This window comes from Ranitomeya variabilis, chromosome 8 (assembly GCF_051348905.1).
Source record: "Ranitomeya variabilis isolate aRanVar5 chromosome 8, aRanVar5.hap1, whole genome shotgun sequence".
NCBI classification, from domain to species: Eukaryota; Metazoa; Chordata; class Amphibia; order Anura; family Dendrobatidae; genus Ranitomeya; species Ranitomeya variabilis.
In genome coordinates this window covers 209801399-209818394 of record NC_135239.1, presented here as the reverse complement: position 1 = coordinate 209818394, position 16996 = coordinate 209801399, and the positions used below count along the sequence as shown (strand labels likewise).

General features: G+C 44.7%; 1 protein-coding gene across 6 annotated transcripts in view; it reads left to right on the top strand.

Moving 5' to 3' along the window:
- Nucleotides 1-16996, top strand: part of GRIP2 (glutamate receptor interacting protein 2) — a 307958-nt gene that overhangs the window by 31266 nt on the left and 259696 nt on the right. The window contains exon 1 of one of the 6 annotated variants that reach the window (XM_077276676.1): nt 9613-9989. The exons of the other annotated variants lie outside the window; for them this stretch is intronic. Within the exon in view, the coding sequence (XP_077132791.1) occupies nt 9935-9989 (55 nt within the window). The 5' untranslated portion in view covers nt 9613-9934. Of the gene's footprint in view, nt 1-9612; nt 9990-16996 lie in introns of those variants that run through there. 6 annotated transcript variants of the gene reach the window in all.

Genomic DNA, 16996 nt, shown 5'->3' with positions numbered 1-16996 from the left:
ACGCGGCCGGGCCGGCACTGTGCCTTTAGTTTTCCTTGTGTGTCGCCCTGACCGCATCATTGCTAACAGACACAGCCGCACAGTGCACTGCACACGGCCATGTCTGTTTATGTGACAACCATCAAGCAGCGGCGGCGACCCTGCACAGCGACCCTCCCCCGACTGCGAGTGGGCCCCCCTTTGTCCAGGGCCCCGGCACTTGCCCAGGTGCTGACACCGGCCCTGGTTAGGGATCGGGGGGGACCAGAACCTGATGGCCACACATCCTAGACCTATCAGAAAGGAACCTCTGAGGGATCCGCATCCGACAAACCCAAGTGCACAGACACACAGCGAAACAATCAAAATAAATTGTGAAGGTTATTCAGTGTAATACTGACCGGACCATCGACCAGGAATTTAACAATTCCCCATCCTAAGCCAAAAGGCACAGAAAAGGGTGTACTCAAAAAGTGAGACATCCAATTGTGCAATGTGCCAAAATGCAAGTGGGGCTCCCAATTCCAGTGAATTAAGGCCCCCCAGGGTCACCACTCCTGGGGCACCTCGGGCTTTCAAACTTACTCAGACTTAGTGGCTTTGATCCTGGGGGTCCATGTTTTTCTCCAGATGACTATATAAGCCACATGGTGTACTAACAAGACCATCAAATCCAGTGTGCATAACATATCAATCTACTAGGGCGGCCCCAGACAAAGGCGCCTTCTCAAAAAATACTACAGGTAATCGTAGCCAAACGGCTGAGACGCGATTCATCCACTACACTTTGGTGTTTTTATTTCACGGATATTCTGATCTTTTCATTGTGAATACATTTAACAATGATGTGGAGGAGATGCCCCCGGGACTCTGGTGCCTGCGGACCCGGCTCCTGTACCTTCTGCTACATTTGCTCCCTGAGTCTGGCGTCTGTCTTGTACAGAAGCAAAGTCTCCTTGGAAAAATGTATTGAAATGTTATTTTTTTTCTTTCCTTCCAGTTGAGGTAATTGTTCTCTGTCCTTTTCTTTTTCCATTGAAGTGACAATATTACATTCAATTGGGCTTAAACATGGGCTATTGAGACTATCCGGAGAAAAGCCGAGAGGTGCCCCTACCCTGTGCATTACCCTGTCCTTGAACAATAATAGCGTCATTTACTCCTGACCTTTACTAATCGTGTGGCGCTGCCTACAATGTATTCACCAGAACAATGCCGCCGATGTTACATTGTGTACTAGGGCCACACAGATCCCGGGGGCCAGGTAGCCACTGCAGCTAAAATAGTGCCATCTGAAGGTGCACAGTAGTCATTCCCTCCGTCTCCTCCATACACGTTCATAGGGGTGTAAGAGTGTGCATGTGTCCTCAGAGCCGAGTGTGCATGTGTCCTCAGAGCCAAGCGTGCATGTGTCCCGAGTGCTGAGCATTTATACACTCACTGGCCACTTTATTAGGTACACCTGTCCAACTTCTTGTTAACACTTAATTTCTAATCAGCCAATCACATGGCGGCAACTCAGTGCATTTAGGCATGTAGACATGGTCAAGACAATCTCCTGCAGTTCAAACCGAGCATCAGTATGGGGAAGAAAGGTGATTTGAGTGCCTTTGAACGTGGCATGGTTGTTGGTGCCAGAAGGGCTGGTCTGAGTATTTCAGAAACTGCTGATCTACTGGGATTTTCACGCACAACCATCTCTAGGGTTTACAGAGAATGGTCCGAAAAAGAAAAAAAATCCAGTGAGCGGCAGTTCTGTGGGCGGAAATGCCTTGTTGATGCCAGAGGTCAGAGGAGAATGGGCAGACTGGTTCGAGCTGATAGAAAGGCAACAGTGACTCAAATCGCCACCCGTTACAACCAAGGTAGGCCTAAGAGCATCTCTGAACGCACAGTGCGTCGAACTTTGAGGCAGATGGGCTACAGCAGCAGAAGACCACACCGGGTACCACTCCTTTCAGCTAAGAACAGGAAACTGAGGCTACAATTTGTACAAGCTCATCGAAATTGGACAGTAGAAGATTGGAAAAACATTGCTTGGTCTGATGAGTCTCGATTTCTGCTGCGACATTCGGATGGTAGGGTCAGAATTTGGCGTAAACAACATGAAAGCATGGATCCATCCTGCCTTGTATGGAGCATCTTTGGGATGTGCAGCCGACAAATCTGCGGCAACTGTGTGATGCCATCATGTCAATATGGACCAAAATCTCTGAGGAATGCTTCCAGCACCTTGTTGAATCTATGCCACGAAGAATTGAGGCAGTTCTGAAGGCAAAAGGGGGTCCAACCCGTTACTAGCATGGTGTACCTAATAAAGTGGCCGGTGAGTGTATATCCTTGGTGCTGAGTGTGCATGTGTCCCTAGTGCTGAGCGTTCATGTGTCCTTAGTGCTGAGCATTCATGTATCCTCTATGCTGAGGGTGCATGTGTCCTCAGTGCCGAGTGTGCATGTGTCCTCAGAGCCAAGCGTGCATGTGTCCTCAATGCTGAGGGTGCATGTGTCCTCAGTGCCAAGCGTGCATGTGTCCCGAGTGCTGAGCATTTATATATCCTTGGTGCTGAGTGTGCATGTGTCCCGAGTGCTGAGGGTGCATGTGTCCTCAGTGCCGAGCGTGCATGTGTCCTAAGTGCTGAGCATTCATGTATCCTCTATGCTGAGGGTGCATGTGTCCTCAGTGCTGAGCGTGCATGTGTCCTCAGTGCCGAGCGTGCATGTGTCCTAAGTGCTGAGCATTCATGTATCCTCTATGCTGAGGGTGCATGTGTCCTCAGTGCTGAGCGTGCACATGTCCTTGATAGGGAAAATGGAAAAATCCTCAACCACACAACGTACAGTATCTTCCCTGACGTCAGGGAATCTGCCATGCTCACATGAATTTGCCTCCTAATTCTTTCCCCAACCTCTCCCACCAGGGAAGGGTCTGCCTCTCCCCCTCACTCGCCTGCTACGTGGTCGCTGATTCTGAAAAAAATTGTTAGATTCGTCAACTTTCATTTACTATAAGGGGAAATTCAAGTTATTATCTCCCCACTGGATAGGTGGTAAGTGTTACAATGGTGGGGGTCCCATCACTAGAACGGGGGCTTGTGTCCTATGGTTTCCGCTGGTTGTCCCCTACAGTCACAAGTTTTTCCTTCTTGCGATCAGTGGGATCCACACACTGGCCTTACAGTCATCATCTGTCCAGTGGTGATGGACACACGGCTTTCTCTGCCTTGGGACATTCTGAATGTAGACACCATGTTCATCAATGTCAGATTGGTGGGTGTCCAACCCAGGGCGCCCCCCACTGATCTGGATGTCACAGCGCCGTACACCCTATAGTGGCCGCTGACAGGTACTACAACTGTCATTCTGCAGTACCAGAGATCGGCCACTACACAGTGTGCGGCGCTATGGTATTCTGTTCCATACACTTTACACGAAACCACTGCTGATCAGTTGTCGGACCCCCATCGATCTGAAATACATGACTTATCCTAAGGAAAGGACATGAATATCACATTTCTTTTTTTATAAACATTTATTTAAAAACCAATAAAGTAATGAAAAAAAATATATCTACAGGTTTAGTATCTCTGTCCTGGAGAATCACTGATACCAGGTCATTTTGAAATGCTGTAAGGTAAAAAAAAACAAAAAAACAAAACAATGGCGTTATTTTATTTTTTTCACCCAAATTGCCCGATTTTCAGAACCAACGTGGTAAAGTGAATGGTGTCATTCACCATGATACATATCCCTCATATGGCGATGTCCACGGAAAGAGAGAAACAGTATGGCTCCAGGAGGAAGGGGAGGAAAAATGCCTGCGCCATTAAGGGGATAACCACATATAAAAAGTTCCTTCTAGCTGAAGATGTTGACTCTGCCTTTTGGAATAAAATCAACTAAAACTTTGTTGCAGTCCCTGAACATGAGAAATGGGGCCACCTGATACTCAGGAGAATGTGGAGGGTTAATGAGGAGACGGATGTTCTCTGCCAGGCTCTGCCAGGCTCTGCCAGGCTGTAGGGTGTATGATCGCGCAGCAGAAGGATGAGCAGGGGCAGCACGTGCGTCCCACCGAGGCTGCTGTAGTGTCACTGCCCTCAGCCACAATGTCACAGCCGTTACCGGACCCTCAGGGGGGCTCTTTGCGAGTCGAGGACATGTCTTTTCTGTGCAACAATCGTAATGAGACAGCTTTAGTCATTAGGCTCCATATCATCGCATGCTGATACCATTGCTGCTGCTGCTTCTGCACCTCTTATTACTGTCCTGCCCTTGGAGACTGCAAACTTTTATCAGGGAGCAACTAGTAACTTAATGTGGACCCATAAGTCTAAAAATCCCCCGGTATTCGCAGGTTTCTTCATTCATCCTCTTGTATTTTTTGCACGTACACGAGGTTAAATCAATTCAGTGCAAACGTGCAATCTTCACGCACGGCCTTAAAGTGGAAAACGCGGTTACTGGGAAGGAGAATTTGCTGATTGTGCAGGGGAAGATGAAACCGCAGCGGTGCCAAGTGATCTCAGCTGCCAGATGAAAACACTCAAAGGGCAGCGAGGAAGAAATGAGCCACAGAAGAAGGGCTGTCATTATGGCCGGCGGTGGATGGACGCCTTTCCCTGCCTGTTGGTTCTCAGTATCTGTTCCTCCCCGCCACATTCTCCACCTCAATTCGTTATCAGGATAGGGGGTCCTTGGCTCCAAGCCCCTCTCTAAAGGGGCTCACCAAGTGTTATATAAAAAGCCATCTATTTCAATATTTGCACGCAATACTACATTCTCCCTGTAGCAACTGCTAAAGAGGCTATAAGTAGCTAATGGCAGTAATATCTGTTTGCTGGGGTCTTTATAGACACTTTTACAACTTAAAAGGCACACAGTGTCTTTTTTTTACAACTTTACAAGCATTCTCGATTTCCTACTGTTTTGTGTATACAGCTCCCAATGCAGATCTGTGTGTTTCCATGGTAACAGACTACAAACGATCTATGTGTAGTCTGATCCTGCATTCATGTGTAACGCCACTCCCTCTGCCTCCTCCTTTCCTAGATAGCAGACACACAGTGGAGAGGAGGCAATACATGGTTGCATGTTATAGATCCTTAAAGGGTTTCTACGTAGAATGGAAGTTATCCCCAGGATAGGCGAACATGTCCTGAATGCTGGGGGTCTGACTGCTGGGACCTCCGCCGATCCCAGGAATGAGGCAGTCTGGTTGTAAAAATGTCTTTAAAGGATTTTTTTTTTATCAAGAATAGAAGTCAGTCCTATCACTGGTATAGGGGATAATGTGTTGTTGTGAGTGTTGGGGGTCCGACTGATGGGACCTCCATCGAGAATACTGAATTAATGGACCAGAGGTTGCGCATGCGCACCACGACTGCATTCACACCTTCTGCGGCGCTTGGCTATCTAAGGCGCTACCATTGAGAATGATAGAGGTGGAGGCGCGCATGCTCGACCTTTGCTCCATTCACATGGTTCTTTACAGAGTCCTGATATCGAGATCAGCGAGGGTCCCAGTGGTCGGACCCAAAACAATCAGGATGTTATCACCAATTCTATGAATAGGGGATAGTTTCCAATCTTGGCACAAACGCTTTAAGATCATTTTAAGGTAAGCGATTTTTGGACGCATTTCGGTACTGAGGATCCAGGTCCGGGTCAGCAATGGATCAAAGGACCTGAAGTGAATCCAGGGTCAGGCCAGGACTTGCATCCGTGATACAGGCGACTTCTGTCTGAAGCTTGGGTGCAGCGCTGCAAACCAGTAACTTGTTACTAAAAAGTGGCGCATGTCAGTCAGAAAACTGGCGCATCGTACAGCTCCGCGGAGCACCCAGCAAGGTGCCGACATCTGTTATTTTGGTGGAACGAAGTAATAAATGTGTCTAAAGTAATTTGCAGCAGAATGGTGATTTAATTACCTGGATTGTTTCTGAGGAAGACATTCGCTGGTTCGGCGTGGCATCTGCCCGTTATAGTGTCTGACATGCTAATTGCATACTAATTAAAGACAGGCGCGCTAATATGAGTGCGGGCAGCCTGTTGGCACACTCTCCTGAATATAAACCACCAGCCAAACCAGCCGCAATAGGCACGACAGAAGAGTGGCACTTAAAGGGGTTTTCCAATTAAAGGGGTTATCCATTTAAAGGGGTTGTACACATCTTTTTTTATTATTATCTAATGCGATGACCAAATCATCCCTACATGTTCTGTCTCCGAGGAAGAAAGGAGACCGGCGTGGGGACCTGGGCAATGGTACAAAGGGATGGTGGCAGATCTTTAAAGATTTTTCTTGCTCAGTGGCACCCCTCGGCCACAAGTTGTGCTGGGGAGCTGGCCCCATTGAAAAACATGTGGTCAGCAAAATTGTGCAGCCCAGAGCCTGAACTTCTGATGCCACCGATCAGATCCTAGCGATATGCCATCACTTTAAGAATGGCTGCATATCAATGAGGCGCAGCATCTGTGACGGATCCAGACGGCGCCTCTCCATCAGTGATATTTCTGATCCTCGGCGCGTACTCCCCCCGACTTGGAGAGGCCCCCAGATCTAGTAATAGCAGCTCAGATCTGGCACCGCCGCACATGCTGAATCAGGAGACATGTGGAAGCCTCGCTCTCGGCATGGCATACTGGCACTTTCTCTATTTTTGAAGACATCATGTTTTTTTTATTAGTTCTGTATTTTTTTTTTTTTATCGTTCATTTCCAGAGTTTAATTTTCTACCTCCTAATATTTCCTACGTTCCGCTTTATTGTGCACAGTTCACATTTTGTAGCCCTTTTCCTTGGCATGTTCTGCGCAATTTGCAAATTAATTGTGTCGATTTATGACCCGAGCTCTCGGGCTAATGAGATCCACTCCCTGATTTGCATCGCTGACAGATTTCTCTGCTCTATTTTAATGAGAGGAAATATGACATAAAAGGGAGGCAGCCGACTATTGATGTGTAAACAGCACATGGGGTCACGGATTCGCCATAGCGATGCCATGTGCCCCGTATATCACCAGATGGCAAATACGCCTGTGCGATTTACGGGGCTCATACGGATCTATGCTGTATGGCACCTATAGAAACCTATGGGATTCTGCTCTACATCTCCAATGCATGCTTTATTACAGGGGCGAACTTCTCATTGCTGCAACCAGGGGCCCAAGAGGTCAAGGGGCCACTATTACCTCCAAAGCAGCAGATATGGTGCATTATGATGGACTGTTGGACTAGATAGGGCCCATGTATTGTTCTTGTACAGGGGCCTTTTACTGTCTGTGTTCGCCCATGCTTTATTATGGAGGCGTTCTTCTCCGGAAGCAGAGGGGAGCACAATGCATACAGGCATATAGGATACATGGTATACAGAATTGTAGGGGCTCCATTTTCTAAATGCATGAGGTGGATTGTCAGCTCTGCAGGCCAGTTATATAAGAAGGAGTTCTTCATGTCCTCTATACCCTGCATGTTTCTAGGACTCATCCATGCCTCCATGACTCTATTCATATTACGTCTCCCAGGGTGTCTATAGGGTATAATGGGTGAGATTGATTCTTTTACCGCATGTTTATTTATACCGTACTTTTTTTCAGTGTATTGGAAAGCGTCGACTGTTCAATACAAAGAGATTATGCAAAAAATCATATACCACATATATACGTGTACGTTTTATATGATAAGTGGCAATGGGCCACATAGCCGACTGTATGCATATGTTGGGGCATTACCATTGGGATATATGGCAAATATTAGGTGACGTCCATATGTGACGAAAAAAATCTGTTCTGGCAACGTTTGTGTGTGTTGTTTGACTTGGCACAGATTTACATTGAAAAGGGGGAAATTTAGGGTGAACATCCAGACTTTAAAGAGGTTGTCCCACGAACAAAGTTCATTTTAATCAGCACATCTTGGAATAATAATAATTTCCACAATTGGATGTGTTTTAAAAAAAATGTTCCTGTGCTGAGATAATCCTATAAATGTGCCCCTGCTGTGTACTGTGTAATTTCTGTGTCTCACCGTACAGGAACATGGTCTGATCGTACTGCATCTCCTGGTCAGGGGAGGAAGCAAAAGAAGATTACCGAGAAGCTGTGTAATGATCAGACCATGTCCCTGCACGGTGAGACACAGACATTACACAGTACACAGCAGGGGCACATTTATAGGATTATCTCAGCACAGGAACATTTTTTTTTTCAACAAATCCAATTGTGGAAATGATCATTATTCCAAGATCTAGTTGATTAAAATCAACTTTAAAGCTAACTTTATGGTAAAACCCCTTTAAAGAGCACTAGGTGAAAAGTGGACAGGTTATGCTCTAATTTTATTCCCGCTGCTCCCGACTATTCCAACCTTTTTATTTTAGTTTTTAAAACGTCATATGGTACAAAAGATGTGATCATTTGTATTTAGTGCGCTCAATATGTTAATTTTTTTAGGTCTTTTTCAGGCAAAAACCTCATTCACACGTCCGCATCCTAGAAAAACAGACTGATTATTCTGATCAGACACTTGTCGAATGTTGTTTTGTGGAGGGTTTGGGCGCAAGCCTTTACGTGACCACGGAACGTAGGCAAGAACGCTGTATGTAAGCACCCCTATCCATTTTCTCGTACTTGGAGAGATTCTTTTTTTTTATCTCCACCTTCTCTATCCTGACAGTCCCTGAAAATCGGACCGCACTCGGATGGCAGTTGAGTGCTCTTCAATTTTCTCACGGACCCATAGACCTGCATCGTTGTTTTTGATCCAACCATCAGTCTTGTCTCTGCGATTTTCCTCTGATCACTCGGATATGTGAATGTTCCTATAGACGATCACAGGTATCGGTGCTGTCCGTGACAAATACGGATAGTACGAGAATATCAGGCGTCTCAATGAGGCTTATGTCACCCCCCCCCCAATCCTATGACCACACCCAGTTGGTAAATAACATAAAAATTTGCATTAAATATAAAGGCCATTACCTCTGGAATTATATGGCAGATGAAAAAAAAAAGAACCTTGAACTCGGGAGCAACAGGAATAAAATAAGAGCCATCTGCCCACGTTTCACCTGGTGATAGATCCCCTTTAAATTGACAAACTGCCGGTTTATTTTGTATAATTTTTTCACATATAATCAGATTTATTAGAATCTCATCCATTTTGTAACAGGGTGCAGAGTTTTTCCGCCTGACAATCCACAGCGTTTCCGCTGCATGTGAACACGGAGTGTCAGCTCTGCGGCCCGGCGGTTATTCTGCAGGTGACACTCCAGGTATCATCACGTCACATACTACGATCACTCGGATTTTCCGCCCCTGACTGTTCACATAATAGACAGAGAACCGTTCTGTTCCTGGGAATCGGCCTGTACTATTGTACTACAGGGGGCACGAGCCCCCTCCGTCTATGATGGAGGGCCACGTCTGTCCCTCCAGATCAGTTGTTACTGTAGATTACCATGAAGAATGATTTAGTAGCCCCCCTGCCAGATATCGCTGTGTAGCCCCCCGGAGGTGCCGGAGGGCATTCCTCAGCTGCTCCTGTCAGGCTCCCCTCAGATCTCGGCCCATATAGTATGATCCTCACTGTCTGGGATGCGTTATTCAGGTGGCTATTGGGGATGGCAGGGGGAGGACTTGAGCCGAGCCCAGGGGTCCAGTGGGGAGCGGTGACTGTCAGCTGTGCGTAGATGCTCTGGTCATTTCTGATCTGGGCACTGCCATTAATGCCAATGCAAGCCTAAGATCCGCTGCCAGGGAGCCTCACTACACCCATTGACAGAAGAGCCAGCACAAAGGAGAACTGGTGATGAGACCCCGGGGACCACCACACTGTGCATTAATGGGGCACACCGCAGCCCAATGTTAAGCCATACAATAAGGCACCGCTTCTGCAAATCCTCTCCCTTGTGTCTCGGAGACAGTGGACAGGCTGCCCGTATCCCTCACATGTGCCAGCATGCCAGGCTGGAGAAGAAACCTTTCTCTCTGCTTGCAGAGGATGCAGGATGATGGTAAGACAATGGTTGGGATGATGAGGGTATTCCGTGTGCGTACTCTCAGGTGTGCGTATAGTTTAACTATGTCAGTGCTGGGGAGAAAAAGAGAAGAAAGGCCTATTAGCTGGTGTGGAGATGAGGGATTCCGTGCATTGACCCTTTATTGGCTGGACGTGGTTTTTGCTTTGCTGTGAATTGTCGGTAATGATATTGCATTGTATTTCATTAATAATGAATGGGCAGAAGTTGAATATGAAGCGGATAAAAATAAATGTGGAGGAGTCAATTAGATTTCTTGTAGTCACTGAACACAGAGAGTGATGACCTGAGGTGACCTCATAAGCGCAACTGCTTGGGTTAAATTGTCAGTCAATTGACCTGTATAAATAATAGGCGCAAAATAGTGGCCCGAGGGCGAGGAGGAAATACTCATTAACCTGCAGAGTTTGAGTCGGGAAAACCCACAAGGGTGGCCGCCCAGACGGTGATACATCATAATGTCTCATCCATGTAATATCTCATACCTGTGATACATAGTAACATCTCATCCGTGTGATACATAGTAACATCTCATCCGTGTGATACATAGTAACATCTCATCCGTGTGATACATAGTAACATCTCATCCGTGTGATACATAGTAACATCTCATCCGTGTGATACATAGTAGCATCTCATCCGTGTGATACATAGTAGCATCTCATCCGTGTGATACATAGTAGCATCTCATCCGTGTGATACATAGTAACATCTCATCCATGTGATACATAGTAACATCTCATCCATGTGATACATAGTAACATCTCATCCATGTGATACATAGTAGCATCTCATCCATGTGATACATAGTAACATCTCATCCATGTGATACATAGTAATATCTCATCCATGTGATACATAGTAACATCTCATCCATGTGGTACATAGTAACATCTCATCCATGTGATACATAGTAACATCTCATCCATGTGATACATAGTAACATCTCATACCTGTGATACATAGTAACATCTCATCCATGTGATACATAGTAACATAGTAACATCTCATCCATGTGATACATAGTAACATCTCATCCATGTGATACATAGTAACATCTCATCCATGTGATACATAGTAAGATCTCATCCATGTGATACATAGTAACATCTCATCCATGTGATACATAGTAACATAGTAACATCTCATCCATGTGATACATAGTAACATAGTAACATCTCATCCATGTGATACATAGTAACATCTCATACATGTAATATCTCATCCCCGTGATACATCATAACATCTCATCCCTGTGATATATCGTAACATCTCATCCATGTGATACATAGTAACATCTCATCTATGTGATACATAGTAACATCTCATACATGTAATATCTCATCCCTGTGATATATCGTAACATCTCATCCATGTGATACATAGTAACATCTTATACATATAATATCTCATCCCTGTGATACCTCGTAACATCTCATCCATGTGATACATCATAATATCTTATCCGTGTGACACATTGTAATATCTCATCCATGTAATATCATACCCCTGTGATACATAGTAATATATCATCCACGTGATACATCATATTTGTTCCCTGTGATACATAGTAATATCTCATCCATGTGATGTATTGTAATATACCATCCATGTGATACATCATAATATCACACGCATGTAATACATCGTAATACCTAATCCATGTAATATCTCATCCATGTGATACCTCATAACATCTCATCCATGTGATACATAGTAATATCTAATCCATGTAATATCTCATCCATGTGATACCTCATAACATCTCATCCATGTGATACCTCATAACATCTCATCCATGTGATACATTGTAATACCTCATCCATGTGATACATCATAATATCTCATCCCTGTGATACATAGTAATATTTCATCCATGTAATATCTCATCCACGTGATACCTCATAACATCTCATCCATGTGATACATCGTAATATTTAATCCATGTAATATCTCATCCACGTGATACATCGTAATATCTAATCCATGTAATATCTCATCCATGTGATACCTCATAACATCTCATCCATGTGATACATTGTAATACCTCATCCATGTGATACACCATATCTCATCCCTGTGATACAAAGTAATATTTCATCCATGTAATATCTCATCCATGTGATACCTCATAATATCTCATCCATGTGATACATTGTAATATCTCATCCATGTAATATCTCATCCATGTGACACATCATAAAATCTCATCCATGTGATACCTCGTAATATCTCATCCTTGTGATACATCATATCTCATCCGTGTGACACGTCATAATATCTTATCCATATGTTACATCATATATATCTCATCCGTGTGATACATCGTAATATTTCATCCATGTGATATATTGTAACCTCTCATCCATGTAATCTCTCATCCATGTGATACATTATAATATCTCATCCCTGTGATGCATAATATATCATCCATGTAATATATCGTTATTTTTCATACATGTGATACATCAAAATATCTCATCCATGTGATACACTGTAATATCTCATGCATGTGATACATAGTAAAATCTCGTCCATGTAACATCTCATCCCTGTGAAACATTGTAATATCTCATCCATGTGATAAATCATATCTCATCCGTGTGATACATCATAATATCTCATCCATGTGATACATTGTAATATGTCATCCATGTGATACATCATAATATCTCATCCCTGAGATACATTGTAATATGTCATCCATGTGATACATCATAATACATCATCCATGTGATACATCATAATATCTCATCCCTGATGATACATTGTAATATGTCATCTATGTGATACATCGTAACATCTCATCCATGTGATACATCATTATATCTTATACCTGTGATCCATTGTAATATGTCATCCTTGTGATACATCGTAATACCTCATTCATGTGATACATCATAATATCTCATCCATGTGATACATCATAATATCTCATCCCTGTTGATACATTGTAATATGTCATCTATGTGATACATCGTAACATCTCATTCATGTGATACATCATAATATCTCATCCATGTGATACATCATAATATCTCATCCCTGTGACACACTGTAATATCTCATCCATGTGATACATTGTAGTATCTCTTCTGTGTGATATATTGTATTTTCTCATCAATGTGATACACTGTAATATCTCATCCACGTGATACATTGTAATTATTGATGAGCGAACGTACTCAGATAAGGTGTTATCCGAGCATGCTCAGATGCTAACTGAGGAACTTCGCCATGCTCAAAAAATATGTTCGAGTCCCTATGGCTGCATGTCTCACAGCCTGTTTCTTAGGCAATCCCTACATGTGTTGCGGCTGTAGAACAACCGCGAGACATGCAGCTGTGGGGACTCGAACATATTTTTCAAGCACGCTGAAGTCACTCAGTTAGCACCCGAGCAAGATCGGATAACACCTTATCTGAATACGTTCACTCATCGCTAATAGTAATATCTCATCTATTTGATATATTATAATATCTCATCCATGTTATACATCGTTAATATCTCATCCATGTGATACATTGTTGTATCTCATCCATGTGATACATTGTGATATTTGTTATGTGTTATACATAGCATGAATTTTGATGTGATACATTGTAATATTCCTCACTTTTTAAGATTTCATACATGAGTAACAGCCAAAAGTTTAATACTTGTGATCCATTGTAAAGTTTCATGTATCATATATGTGATACATGGTGAGACCTCAGAACATTCGTCTTTTCGGTTTTTGTTTTTTTATGAGAAAAAAAAACACATTTTATTTTGTTTGCTTAATCCTATTTTCATCCATTTTTTTTGGTCTTTGTATCAGTTGTGCAGCATCTGTTTTCCTTTTATGCAAAAAAATTAAAAAGTTTCCAAGCATCTCCTACCAATTAGAAAGTAAAGCCCGGCACATACTAGGATGCAGTATGGATGGTATCGACATGCTGTTCCTTATTTTTTCACAGATCCATTGACTTTTATTACCAATTTCGATCACCCAAATGAGATCAAAATTAAGCATGACTTTTTTTCATTTTATTTTGAGTGACCATGTCCAAAAAAAATGCAAGTGTGAACAGTATCATAATTTGCTATAATGGGCACAGGTATGTTAAACACTGATTTTCGGACGAGGCCTAACATTTTATACATGTGTTACTGTATAAGCTTTCGTAGGGTTCAGCCCCATGCAGAGAAATGGAAGCGATTCTCAGTTGCAGATATACAAAAAAACCTCCTGCGTGTGACCATAGGCTAACAGTGCCAGAAACGTTGATAAATCATCCGCACTTAATTAAACATTGTTGCTTGTATCAGTAATGAATCCGATAGAGGTTCTATATAATGTGCTTTACTATAACGCCGGGGGTTCACATTTATGCAGTGTAACATTTATACCAATGTCGTCTTAATGCTTTCTAAGGATTTTCTTGCAGTCACTGAATCGCCCGTGATCAATCACACTGTCTAGGAATCTGATTACACTATAGTTATCCTGTGTGAATTTGTAAGTTTGTTTCACTGTTTTCCATAGACAATAGTATATTACTGAGCGCAGCACTTTATAGGTACCGTAAGTACTCACTAATGATCAGAGACATTTATAGCTCCCATCTTATTCCCCGGCACTGTCTAGCCTTATATCCTGCCCATATAGTTATCCCATGGCCATGCTGGATACACTTACAGTACATTTTGATCCCACATGTATGTGGAGATATAACGGCTCCTGGGAAGATTTTCTCTAAGATTTTGGAGGTGTCTTTGGGAATTTTTGTCCCATCAACCTAAAGAGCATTTGTGAGGTCAGACCCTGATGTTGGAGGGAGGCTGGGCTCACAATAGGATGGGTCTGAGGTCCAGGCTCTGTGAGGCCACTCATATTCTCCTCTCCATGTCTTTATGGAGCTTGTGCACTGGGCACAGTCCTGGGGAACAGAGAAGGGTATTCCTCCAACTGTTCCCTCAAAGCTGAAGCTACAATTGTCCACAATGTCTGTGTAACATCCGTGCTGGCATCACTGCATGGCTGCCCATCTCCCCTCTTACTCACCACTCCGGGCCATGCTGTGAGTTCTGTCCTCTGCCGGCTCCATGCTCTGGGCCTCATGTTCTTGATTGCTGGATACTTCCTGGCTGCATGCTTTGGGTGGCGGCCCCGGCACATCCTGTTTCTTATAGAGACTGTGTGCACCTTCCTAAGGTGTCCGCTGCCAATTGCCAAGAGGCATCAGGTACTTAAGGCATTCCCACCCCTAGAGGGATGCCTGAGCAACGTACTTTCTCAGTGTCTTGTTGCTGAGGTGCTAGGTCTTGTCTTGCTTTAGCTTTCGTTTCTGCCACTCAGTGGGGCTTTGTACCCTGGCCTTGTTCCTGTGCCTTGTTCCGTTCCTGACCCTGTCTAAACTAAGTCCTATATCTGTGTCCGTTTGTATCCCTGTCTGTAGCATTCCCTATCTCGCTGTGTGTTTCCTTGTGTTCTGTCCTTCTGCTCTGATTCGCCTCCTGTGGTTCTGCTCTGCCCCGCCTCCTGTGGTTCTGCTCTGCCCCGCCTCCTGTGGTTCTGCTCTGCCCCGCCTCCTGTGGTTCTGCTCTGCCCCGCCTACTGCGGTTCTGCTCTGCCCCGCCTCCTGTGGTTCTGCTCTGCCCCGCCTCCTGCGGTTCTGCTCTGCCCCGCCTCCTGCGGTTCTGCTCTGCCCCGCCTCCTGTGGTTCTGCTCTGCCCCGCCTCCTGTGGTTCTGCTCTGCCCCGCCTCCTGTGGTTCTGCTCTGCCCCGCCTCCTGCGGTTCTGCTCTGCCCCGCCTCCTGCGGTTCTGCTCTGCCCCGCCTCCTGTGGTTCTGCTCTGCCCCGCCTCCTGTGGTTCTGCTCTGCCCCGCCTCCTGTGGTTCTGCTCTGCCCCGCCTCCTGTGGTTCTGCTCTGCCCCACCTACTGCGGTTCTGCTCTGCCCCGCCTCCTGTGGTTCTGCTCTGCCCCGCCTCCTGTGGTTCTGCTCTGCCCCGCCTCCTGTGGTTCTGCTCTGCCCCGCCTCCTGCGGTTCTGCTCTGCCCCGCCTCCTGCGGTTCTGCTCTGCCCCGCCTCCTGCGGTTCTGCTCTGCCCCGCCTCCTGTGGTTCTGCTCTGCCCCGCCTCCTGTGGTTCTGCTCTGCCCCGCCTCCTGCGGTTCTGCTCTGCATCCTGTAGTTCTGCTCCATTATCCTACTCTTTCCTGCCTGTGTTCCCGTGTCTCCTGAAGCAGAAAGAAATTTGAGGGGGCACCACGGTCAGTGGAATCACACCAAGACCTATAAATAGACCAATGATTGAAAGCAAAAGGAACAGACCAGGTCTTATAAACAGGGATCACCACCCCTGAGGATATAGCACAAATTCAGACACAACTTTATTTGAAAAGACATAAGTAGCAAAACAAACATTTAAAAACATTTAAAAAGCATTATTATGCCCTATACAGAAGCCCATAATAAGGCTATAGCCCGCACAGGACTCACAAATATAGTAGAAAAAGTGACTGATACCACCGTACCTACATAGACAGCTTTGCCACACTATGATAAGTAAGACCACAATACATTAATAGTTTCCCAGATAGTTTCTAGATATTAGAGGGTTCCGGAACCATAGTATTTTTAAATAGTCCCTGCAAACATTTCAATACTAAACGGCACAGTACAACCCATCCCTCATACCATAAGGGAAAATATGCATAGGCACAGCCAGTAGTAGGTAAAGAAACTGACAATTAAGCTGTAAGACAATGTAAAGTATAAGACCCACAGTGCCCCAACAAAGTCTGAGCACTGAAAAGTAAGTAACCAGGCCACATAAGAGCCTTATAGCATAGGTCTACCATAAATACAATAACCAATGGTGCCAAAACATGATGTACAACTAAGTCCTGGTGCAGGCTGCGCGGATGCCCAACGCGTATCGCCACCAGCCGGTGGCTTCGTCAGGGGACTTACATAATAAGAAGCCTTATTATGGGCT